At 36.0% G+C, this 12,501-nt stretch overlaps 1 protein-coding gene across 1 annotated transcript in view; it reads left to right on the plus strand.

Moving 5' to 3' along the window:
• Positions 1-12,501, plus strand: part of WNK1 (WNK lysine deficient protein kinase 1) — a 122,050-nt gene that overhangs the window by 63,190 nt on the left and 46,359 nt on the right. The window contains 2 exon segments of the mRNA XM_037514591.1: positions 10,034-10,122; positions 11,788-12,007. Of these exon segments, the coding sequence (XP_037370488.1) occupies positions 10,034-10,122; positions 11,788-12,007 (309 nt within the window).

Raw genomic sequence — 12,501 nt, forward strand, 5'->3', positions numbered from 1 at the left:
GCATCAGTTTACCAATGACACATTTATTAAGGAAATATGCTTTGTTATCCATTGAATGAGATCATGGGGTTCCCTAATGAGGATTCCCCATGGCTCCCTTATCCACCACTACCACCATGCCTGATTTCTGGTTTCTATCCCAGATCTACTATGTATATCTGGCTATTAGTAATCAATAACACTGCCCAGACATTACAGGGTATTCTATAGCTTTGACACTAACTTAGAAAAGGGATACAAAGAAGAATATTTTTAACAACTCAAGAGTACCTTTTAAGATGTGAAAACTACAAAACTCTAGTCCATTGAATCTTAAGTTCTCATTTTCTTTTAAATTTTACTATTCATTTAATAGCCAATTTTGTGTGTGTGTGTGTGTGTGTGTGTGTGTGTATAAAATAAATAAAACTGGTTTAGAAATACAGCCATAAACAAGATAATATCTTTCACTTTTCTCCTGCCTTCTAATAGGGAAAGTAAACAAGTAACTAACAATTATGTAAAAACAGATAGATTTTATTAGATATGATGAACTAGCATGTTTTTAACCTACTTGAAACAATCAAAGACAGTATTTTTGAGAAATTGTATATACACTAAGAACATTATTGCCACCAACACTCTTTACCAGAAATATTTGTTTATATAACTGTTCCTCCTCTACTAGTACTAAGCGTCTCAGGGACAGATTTCTTTTTTCTTCACTGCAGAGGAAATTCACCACTGTGTGTCTGACTTTACAGTGGTATATTGCCATGTAGACAGTAGATGATAGCAGTGTAAATATTAAATAAATATGCATCCTGTGTGCCAGACATTGCATTAAAAACTTTGCATGTGTTATGTAATATATAATTCTCCCAACAATGGGAAGTAGAGGGGTCGGTAGTACTGTTAATATCAACAGTTATATAAATAGTCTGAAGCCCAGACGACAAGCCCAAGATTATATATACAGAAAATAACAGTTCTGATCCCAGATCAGTTCTGATCCCCTGTTCATATCAAAATGTGCTGAATCCATAAATATTATAGTGCCCATCTGTGACCTGAGGACATTTTAACCTGTGTGTAGAGGCCAATGTGAAGGGGATAATATAAATTATGATTTAATAATTATATTGTCACTGATATTAAGTTGTTGTATGACATTTCTACACATGCAGTTTATTCAGGTCTCTACATGTTACTTGTACAGAGAAGCCCTCCTTGCCCACTTTATCTAAAACATTCTTAGTACACAAATACTTCACTTCTATCCCTTTAGACTTCTATTTCCTTTTTTTTTTTTTTTTTTAACTTTTCCCCGCTAAACCTAAAGGGGGAAAAATCTGATAGTAAAACAGTTAGAGTACATGAGTAGAATAAATATTAGTATTGCAGATTGGAGTCGTGTATGAAAAGTTGAGGATCCCTGTTCAAACAAGGAAAAACTTCAGCTGTTTTAAAAATCTCTGCCATTGGTAATGAGAAGATCCAAGTGAGAGTAGTAATGTTAAGCTTAGCACAACTTTTGTCTACTATTGAGAGAATAGGAACTAGTAAGCAATAGCATCATTTTTTATATAAATGATAGTGCATTTGAGGTTGGAGCAGTTCACAGTCCAGTATACATCCAGAGAGTAATGGACCTTGGGGAATCATGAGGTAGACTAATTTCCTTTGATAGAGCTAGCTGGATTTGGTAGGATGTTTGAAGAGACTTGTTTTCCAGTGGGATCATAAGGTATGTTCAAATTCCTGTAAACTAATGGTTCATACCACTAAGAATCTGGCTGAATCCAGCCTTGTAACAACCAAGTTAGAAATAATGGGGATTTTTAATTACTTTGTTTGTGTAATTTGATTTTGTCACTGATTCCATTAGCCTTTGGGTTGTAAGGTTTGAACATTCTGTCTGGGAAAACAGAATTGAAGCAGTTAGGGTGAAATTCCTTTCAGTTTTTATGTAACAGATTGCAATTCACCCTACTTTTTTTTACAGAAACAAGTAAGACTGATTACTGATTAGATAGGGTTTGAAAGTTGATAAAATTTTGTATTTTTTTCCTTTAGCAGTTGGAATTTTGTCTGCTGTCCGAGAGATCTAAATCTATTGAAATTAGCTGGTATGGTTTCTTTATAATTTTTTCCTCTATTTTCCATCCAACAAACTTGGAATATACATATGAAAAAAGAAACTGTATATCAGGGGCTTTATCTTGAGAAAGTCATTTCATTACTCTGCTATGATTTGATTAAGATTAAAACCTCTTAGATCATTAATCTTAAACCAAAAAGTTCTGGGTGTCATTCCCAGTGTTCTAGGTGCTAAAGAACAATTGTGAAATTCTTATTTTACAGTTTGTCAGAAAAGCTGATTTTATTTACCCACATTGCATATTGATCTATTAATATAATTTCACAGGGCATTAAATAATAGAATAAAAATTGGAAGGATATAGAAATAGGACTTCCATTTTTAAGTGCATTATAACAGTGTTGCATTTCTTTCTTGTAAATAACATATGACTAAAGATTCATTAGAAATACTTTGTAATTGCTGCCTTCTCATATATGATTTGAAGTATACCTTAAAAGAAATGTAGGACTTGGTTGGCTAAAAAAGGTGGGGGGGGTGATAGAGTATTCTTGTCAGTGAAAATGTACATGAGGTATTCAGTGGGTAGCCCGTTTAGACTTATTTTGGAGAGATGAAATAGAGAAATAGGTGTAAGTTGGATTGTGAGGGCTTTTCACATCAGATTAAGGAAATTAAAAGCATAGTAACATAGACTAGAAGTAATATTGAACTAGAGTTTGTGGAATCTGGATTCTTGTTTTTGCTTTACCACTGACTAGGTCCTTAACCTCTGGATTATACCTGCTCTTATTCTACATGTTAAAGATAATGCAGTAGATCTTGCATTTCTAGGCGACACACTATAGATGCCAGTTGAATTAATGTATTCTGACTTTGACATAACTAACTGTCATGCAGATACTTTCTAGATTTGTGATCCTATGGCCATCTTGTAGATGTGGAGAATTAATAACCAATTTTGAACAGTGTGTGATGTGAGTTAAATGATATAAGATAGTTGGAAATGGCTCAGTGTCAGATGATTAGATGAAGCCAGATGGTTGAACTGGCCACAAGGTAAAATACAGATTAGAGATGGGGAGAATACCAATAGTGAGGCCCATCTTAAATTGTTCTATGCTTAAATAGGTGGTATGGTGTTGATAATCTGGACTTTGGTAGTCCCAATTGTTGGCCCCCCAAAAAAGCAATTTTTTTAAACATTTTTTTAATTTTTGTACAAGAGCTGGGGTATAGGCCAGAGGCGTGGGAGGGTAAGAGGATTCACCAGAGACAGAGTGGGGAGCAGAACAGACAGACAACCGAAATATACTGCTGAGGGGAGCAGCAGGCGCAACAGGAGAGGTCTGCCACACCATGTAGGATTCTTGCCAGCTGGCGGGGATCGAACTGGCACTGCAGAGGCTGCGGACATCTTCAGAGTGGTGCTCAACCTGCTTTGCCACTGGGGCAACCTGCTTTGCCCCCCAAAAGCTATTTTTTAAACGAGATTTATTTTTATTTATGCATACTAGAACTGGGGTATAGGCCAGAGGTGTTGGGGGTGAGAGGACTCACCAGAGATAGATTGGGAAACAGAACAGGCAGGTTGACTGAAATACACTGCTGAGGGGAGCGGTGGGTGAGACTGGAGAAGTCTACTGTGCCATGCGGGTCACCTCCTTGGCCAGGGATTGAACTCATGCTGCAGTGGCTGCGAATAGCTTCATAGTCCTGCATCTTAACCTTTTGCGCCACCAGGGATGCCCCAAAAGCAATGGCTATTGGGGGGACAGTAGGAGTACTAGTAGTAGAACTGTTTGCCAGCTGTTATAAACATATATTTTAGTTTAAAAAACCCATAGAGAGGGCCGCCCCGGTGGCGCAGCGGTTGAGCGCTGGGTTGCGAAGCTGCCCGCAGCCTCTGCAGCGCCGGTTCGATCCCCGGCTGCTCGCCAGCCACCAGAGGAGAGTCCCACATGGCGCGCAGACCTCTCCTGCCGCCCGCTGCTCCCCTCAGCAGTGTACTTCGGTCCTTCTGCCTGCTCTGCTCCCCGCTCTGGCTCTGGTGAATTCTCTCACCACCCACCCCCAGCTTCTGACTGTACCCAGTGCATGTATAAACAAACAAACAAACAAATAAATAATGCATGCCTCTTTAAAAAAAAAAAACCATAGAGAATAATAGTACTTAAATATTGTGAGAGAAGAAGCATCCAAGAGTTACTAAGGTTTCTATTCTGGATCATGGAAATAATGATAATACCACTGAAATAAGAAAGAAATCCCTAAAAAACACTAACTGAGAGGAAGAGGTAATAGTTTAGATGTATAAATTGTTATCTGTATGTGAATGGTGTTTTTTTGTCTATATTGAAAATTCTTATTTTATAACAAATAACTTCCATGCCCCCCCTTTTTTAAAGATTTATTTATTTATGTATGTATGTATTTATTTATTTATTTATACAAGCACTGGGTACAGTCAGAAGCACGGGAGAGTGAGAGAATTCACCAGAGCCAGAGCGGGGAGCAGAGCAGGCAGAAGGACCGAAGTACACTGCTGAGGGGAGCAGCAGGCGGCAGAAGGGGTCTGCACGCCATGTGGGACCCTCCTCTGGTGGCCGGGGAGCAGCCAGGGATCGAACCGGCGCTGCAGAGGCTGCAGGCAGCTTCGCAACCCAGCGCTCAGGCGCTGCGCCACATTGTTGAATAATTGAAGCTTTAGTGCCCACTGTCTTGATGGGGTTCAAGCTTACCAAATTAAATGGATAGAACTCTATTCTGTTGCCTTTCATAACAGTGCAATGAGCAGTGCTTTTGCTACTGTCTTTATTAATGCCCTGAAGGAAAACCTTTCTTTAATCACTCAAATCAAAGTAGAGTTTGATTTGGGTCAATGAGATCTTCTTGGCGAATGGAAGTATCTCTAGACAGATACATGTATATTGCAGCCTTTTGTAGACGGGAAAGGAGAAGAAATTCTTAACACCTCTGTGTACCTAATCCACAGCTATTCTGTTTGTTTTAATGTACCACAAGACAGTGCTAAAACAGTTTACCTTAAATTAAGTAAACAGAGGATCTGTTGCCCTACCTTTCAAGTGAGTTGAAAGCATATGGTTCAGGTCACACAGACTTGGTATTATGAGAGGCTGAACTGAGACCCCAGCCCCAGTATTGTGATTTCCTTGTCCAGTGTTCTTTTGGCTACATACTCTGAATTTACATTTTGGTCATTGAACTCAATCCTCATTTTATTTTAAAAGCACAGTTTGAACATGATTAGGGGAAGAAAGAGTATTTATAGATAGATTTCTAGTTGGGTTTTGAACTCAGAGGCAGGACCTTTGACTATGATGGGCGGGGCTTTGATCAAGTAAAAAAAAAATCTCATTTGCTTGCCCAGGAATCTGTTGCTGTTGAGGAGAAGTAGGAAGAATAGCAGCAAAACAGTTTTCCTGCTATTCAGCATGTAGTTTTATTTAAAGGTTTGATCTTTAATAATTAGATTATTGACTAAGCAGGGTAAACTCATGTCTAACAGTTGGGGAAGGATGACTGGTGTTAAACAAGAAACTATACTGCAGTCTGACTTTGATGTCTGCCTGATTTATGCTGTAGGCTAATTTACTTTGTTAATTTACATCTCATCCATTTCCCCCATCGTTTTCCTATAACTGTAACATCTATTTTGCTGTCCTTTCTGATGGATTTTACAAGAAAAGATTTTTGCTCAGTGTTTGTCGTCATAAATTCTCACTGCTGCTGTTGCCCACAGAAGGACTGTGTAAATGAGGTGGGTGAGAATTTCCAATATATACAAAAAATGTCTTGTCACTTGGTGATATGTGTAGAAAGTTTCAGGTAAAATATTGAATTTGTTATTGCAGAATGCTTTTAAAACTATTTAAATTTCTGTAATTTAATTAACTTATGTTACATTTCTTGTGAAGAGAAGGGAGGCTTTTCTCAACTCTGAATGGTTAGGAAAAGTTTTGCTTTTATGAAATGTTACCCTAACACATTTGAAACTTAATCTTACAAGTGCTAACAGTTTTTAAGAGCTGAATTTTGAACCAGAGATTGCTATCTTATGACTTACTTTAATTTTCTCAGCACATTAGTTGTTCAATCTTATGTATGTAGAATTCAAAGAAAAACATACTCTGAAATGTGCATATGTTTTGGTTCTTCTTAATTCAAATAAAACAATATTTCTCTTGTGACTTGATGTGCCCTAGGAGACTCAAAATTGTTATTTCTATTTAGTACTCTATTTAAGTACTCTATTTAAGATTACACAAAATGACCCTTTTTTGTTTGTTCAAGAGACTACATAATTTTATGTAACTCCAAAAGTATCTTGAATTTATGTACATTAGATGTTCAAGAAGTACTTTTGCTTAATGCAGAGAAACATGTTACTATCCCATACCAACAAAAGCAAAAAAAATATGACATGGCACTGTTGCCTAGAAAGATCCTGTGAACTACAGAAGTAAGGAAGCATATTTCTAGAGCCAGTTGGTTGCTGGCTCTGAAGAATGGAGAGGATGTTAATACTTAAAACTTAATTTTTCTTACCTGTAAGATAATAACCCTATATACCTACCTTTGTACTCTCTATGTTTTGTGTTTTGGAGCCTTATGCTGAATAAGTGAGCAAACTTTGCTTTTACTGGTCAGAACAGGACTAGAATAGGATCTGAGTGTATCTAAATCCATAAAGTAAAGGAATGACATTTAGAAGATTTTTTAGGCTCTAACTTGATTGTCTTTGTTGAAGTATATGTGAAGTAAAGGAATTAAGATGCTATCTTTTACCTTTAAAACAACTTCTTAATCATTACCTTGTTTTCTTGGGTGCTTAAAACCATGTTTTAGAGTAGCAAGTAATGTAGACCAGTTGTTTTTTAATTAAAATATCAGTTATAAAATGTGTATTAAATTCTCTTATCTCTCAAGAACAAGAAGCCAATGAGTAATGATGAGTATATTAAAAACTGTAATTTTTATTTAAGTGGGTGTCTGTTACAAAGCCCAACTTTTCTGTGGACCACTGTCAGGGTCAGTGAGGTTTCATTTTCATTTTTTACATTTTTGGGTTATTTTTAATATGCTGTGATCCCTGTAAATACATTCTTGCTTCTTCTGAAATGATTCAGAATACCTCTGCTATATATGTTAATAATTCTAGTTTGTTAATGGTAGCTGACTAGTGAAATTTCTTCTTACTTTTTCATTATCTAAGTGGGTAATAGTAAGCAGCATTCATCTTTTAAGGCCAATTGCTAGTCCAGTAAGGGTTGTCTCAGTTTTATTGGCTAGCTTGACACCTGCTGTACGTTCGTAAAGGCAGTAATGTCACTGAATATAGCAATGATATGAAATTTTCCTTACCTAAATCTTGGCCTTTGTTAGAGAAAGCATAACCAGTTAATTTCATGGTGACAATAGTTTCTGGTTTTGCTCTTGTGATCTTGTGCCTAATTTGTTCAATTATTATTTCTGTTTATAAATAGGAATTGTTTGTAAAGTAGTCAATGTTATGTGCTTGCTTGGAGGGGATTATTATTAAGGATAATCAAGGATAAAAGCAGGTTCACTATGGATCTTGGTGATTATTTTTCAAGAGAATTCTTCACTTCCTTCTAATGCAAAGCCTTCTTTTTGGTGATTGCCTTTGAACTCAAAGGTGACCTTAGATCAGCAAATTTTAATTATTCAAAGATCTTTCAACCTAGATATCATATTTAATTCTAGCTGCCATAAATATAGGTTAGGTAAGCTAGGCAGGGATTATCCCCATTTGCTGGGCAGAGAATGAGAAGTTGAGAACTACGTCTACTTGTCCAGTTTACACTGAATTCAAGTAATTTCCAATATGCCTATGCTAGAATGAAACAGAAGACTCTTTTAAAAAAATTAGAACTACCGGGGCCTCCCCGGTGGCGCAGCGGTTGATCGCTGGGTTGCGAAGCTGCCCGCAGCCTCTGCAGCACAGGTTCGATCCCTGGCTGCTCCCCAGCCTCCGGAGGAGGGGCCCACATGGCACGCAGACCTCTCCTGCTGCCCGCTGCTCCCCTTAGCAGTGTACTTCAGTCCTTCTGCCTGCTCTGCTCCCCGCTCTGGCTCTGGTGAATTCTCTCACGCTCCCGTGCTTCTGACTGTACCCAGTGCTTGTATAAATAAATAAATAAATCTTTAAAAAATATATTAAAAAAAAAATTAGAACTACCAAAGAACTTTTAGTGTACATTATTCTCTTTTTTTTTTTTTAAGGTTTATTTATTTATGCATACAAGAACTGGGGTACAGGTCAGAGGTATGGGGAGTGAGAGGATTCACCAGAGACAGAGTGAGGAACAGAACAGGCAGATTGACTGAAATACACTGCTGAGGGGAGCAGTGGGTAAGTCAGGAGAGGTCTGCTGCACCACGTGGGTCTCCTCCCTTGCCAGGGATCGAACTCGTGCTTCAGTGGCTGTGGATAGCTTCATAGGCTGCATCTTAGCCCCTTGTACCACCAGGGAGGCCCTAGCGTCTTTTTTTTCCCCCTTAAAACAATCCCCATTTTCTTAAGCCTTAGTTTGAAATATATCAACTTGCTCAATTAAAGCAGTCTTTTGCTTGAGTAGCATTATGTTCTTGTTTCTATTGAAATTATATGTAAAGACAAAGACAGTTTAGGAAAATTTAGCTGGGTTTGAAAAATGAGAAGACTGAGAAAAATGCAAATAGTAATTAATCTTTGCAGTCTTACTCAGAAAAGAACCTTATTAGTAAATGGATTTAACTTTAGGATCAGCCCTACTACACAGTTCTTTGCTGTGGAAAGTTTGCCCTAGAGGTAAAATCCTCCAGTCAGGACTTTTGAATAATGCAGTAAGTAATTAATGAGAATTATCCCACACAGTTCAGGTATTTAAAGACATTTTTGAGCTAACCATTTAATGTATTTCATTTCAGTCAGATAGACTAAGTGTATTTCTGTGATTTATCTAATTATTATTACTAATTTTGTTTTGCTGTATCTTGACACTGAGATAATAGATGATTAGAATTTATATTTAATCAGTAACATTTCTGGTTCCTCTCCCCTAACTCCCATTCCATGTGTTTATGGGTTTATTGATTTTCAGAGTACCACTTGGATGGTATATCAGTATAGCTACTTCAGCTCAACCCATGTGATTACTTTGATGAGGAATAGATAGAGATGTTATTCTCCACACTACCTCTCAGATAGTAGCATTTTGTTATGTGTATTTTCCACACAATGAAAATTTTATTTGCCAAAAAAAATACACCTATGAAGAATCTAAAATATCACCATGATGCTAGTTAGTTTTATATGTAATGATGGCATGGAGTTTTCTTCTGAAATTAATTAGAAAACTTATATTTCAGTATGGCTCTAAGATCACTTTTCATTTTGTTTTATATATACAAGGTAATTTGCTCTTCAGTTGTCAGACTATCCAAATCCTTAATTCCTTGTATACTTGAATTTGTTAGAGTACTATAATAATATAATACCCGCCAAATAAATACATGAATTCATCACTGTTCAGAATTCAAGATAGTGAAATCTTATGTTGATTAATGTGTTAGGGAATAAGGTCGAACAAAAGCTCTACCAGTTAGAACATTTGACCTCCCTTTCATCTAATAACTTCCTTTACCAGAAACACAGCAGAAGATGTTGTCATTGACCAAAAATTTTCTTTAGCTTCATATAGAGTCCATAGGAGTAAGTGACTCCACTATTACTTCTTTTCTTGTGAGTGCTGAATTGCCACTACCCAACTCTTGATCCTGCAAAGAACAGCTATTTCAGGCAAATCAGAAAAAGAGTCAGGATGTAAGAAGGCAACCTAGTAGCACCCTTACCAAGTCAATTAAAAATCAAATCCAAACATTCTGCCCAGGGTAATGTGTTTCTGTTACAATTTTTATGGTTTTCAGGGGGTGAAGCCAGCCAGTTTTGACAAAGTTGCAATTCCTGAAGTGAAGGAAATTATTGAAGGATGCATTAGACAAAACAAAGATGAAAGGTAAGTTGCCTCTTTTGATCTTGTATTTTGCTTAAACAAAAAGTCAATCTAAGATATAGTTAATATTTAGCTAGTGATTAGTTTTCCATTTATGTCATGTAATAACCTTTAAACTAGAGTTCTATTCATTGAGGGTATTCATATTTGATATGCTTAGAATGTTGTAAAAATGTGGTTTGATAGATTTTAAGTAAACCAGAACCACCTTACACACAGTTATTACATTCAGTGAAAACTACTTATTTAGAACATCAGCTTCATAAATTTATAAAGTTCAGTAGGGTTCAGTCTCTGACACAGCAGATCTGTTTGTTAGTCCTTTATCCATTAATTCTGAAAGGTGAAATAAAATCTTGGCTCTTTAAAATCAACTCAGCTATTCAGTTTTTGATACGCTGTCATGCCAGAATTGAAGACGAGCAAAACATCAAAATTCCTTTAGTAAAATGAGGCAACTTATCCAAAGTTTAGGAGGAGATTAAGATTAACTTAGTCATTTACTAACAGAGGAGTTTTCTCAGAGGTGTGGCAAATATCTGATCTGCCAGATAGCTGATTCATCACCTGTTAGGCATGGCAAAGATCCATTGTCTGTTTTTGAAAAATAGTCTACCTTACCATCCACCTCACCCTCCAAAAAGAAAAAGTAGACCAGCCAGTATAAATATAAATTGTAAGGTGAGCATAATCTGCCTTCTGAAGAATGTGGACAATCTGGTATATCAACCAAATTAAAGAACTCCATATCTTTACTTCTCCAGTTTTCCACTCTCTTCAAAAGTTTGTTGTTTGGAAGAGCTTAAAACATTATGCTCCTCCGGGCTTTTTAGTAGAAAGGCAGTTTGGGTTTCTATTTTTATACACAGGTTGGAAATGAGAGTCCTTAATCTCTTTAAGAACTTATTTTACTATAAACAAAAGAACATTTGTTCCCTATCTTAGAAAATATTACTGTTTCTTCCCTGGATGGAACAGTTTACACTGGTATTTTGAGACCATTTATCTAGTGAAAATTGTTCTATAATCAGACTTCTGCTTGCCTAATACAAAAGTTGTTGAACAATGAATTTGAAGAATTTATTCAGGTAAATAAAGGTTGTTGCAGTAAAAGATCTGAACTAGAAATCAAAAGATTTAGTTTTGGGTTTTGATTTCACCATATATGATTTTGATAACTATAAGCAAGATTTTCATTCCCTCAGCCTCAGGAAATCATACCTCATTGGAAATAGGTCAAGGATTAGATGACATCGTGTATGTGAGGTTCTTTTGTTAACTTATAAATGCTATGCAAATAATTTTGGTAATTGAAGCCATGGTATTTTGGGCTATTTTTAATTTTATTTTATTGTAAGCTATTTCTAATTGCTGTTTTTAGTATACAGCTAAATAATGTAGGATTAGATCATTAGATTTTTTAAAAAGGTTTCTTTCAGCTGTTACTCATAGATGAGATTGTTGTGATGTTCCATACCTTGAGAGTAAAACTCTACAATCACTGTTCAAATGGAACAAATATAAAAATGAATTATAAAATGTCCTTTGTTTTCTTTTCACTGGTCCTTTTTCATTATTGCAAGTATAATAATAATCAACCGCACCACACTTGAAAATTACCAATTTCAATCTAATGGTGTTTTGTTTTTGTTTTTCTTCTTTTGGTAGATATTCTATCAAAGACCTTTTGAACCATGCCTTCTTCCAGGAGGAAACAGGGGTACGGGTAGAATTAGCAGAAGAAGATGATGGAGAAAAAATAGCCATTAAATTATGGCTACGTATAGAAGATATTAAGAAACTAAAGGGAAAATACAAAGACAATGAAGCTATTGAGTTTTCTTTTGACTTGGAGAGAGATGTGCCAGAGGATGTTGCTCAAGAAATGGTAAGTTAATACTTAGAAGCTCTTGAAAATTGATGTAAATTCATGTACATTTCCACTGTTAAGCGAAAAAAGCAGTGTATGAAGCAGTGTATATGACACATCCCAGTGGCATACAATTGTGTTGATTAATGACCTTTCAAAGATATTTAGATGTAGATATCTGTAGGTATGAATAAATAGTGACTAGATCATTAAGTATATGGAGTTAGAATGCTCTGAAGTTATTTTGAAAGTCTGTAAGTTGAATGACTTCTAAATTGCTTAAGCCTTTTTAGTCAGAATGACAAATTATGTTTTCTGAACACTGTTATGTTAGCATTTGAACAATCATCTGGATAAATTCTATAAATATATCAAATTATTTTTATTTTAAAAGTTTTCATTATCAATTAGTAGTAGTCAACCTTTGGTGAATTATTTTTTAAGTATGTCTGAAAGAGCACCATCAAAAAGGGAACATTTCACCAATTTTAAGCTTGGCATAGTACCTAAGC

This window comes from Talpa occidentalis, unplaced genomic scaffold (genome assembly GCF_014898055.3).
Source record: "Talpa occidentalis isolate TD23 unplaced genomic scaffold, MPIMG_talOcc4v2.1 talOcc4.16, whole genome shotgun sequence".
Classification (NCBI taxonomy): Eukaryota; Metazoa; Chordata; class Mammalia; order Eulipotyphla; family Talpidae; genus Talpa; species Talpa occidentalis.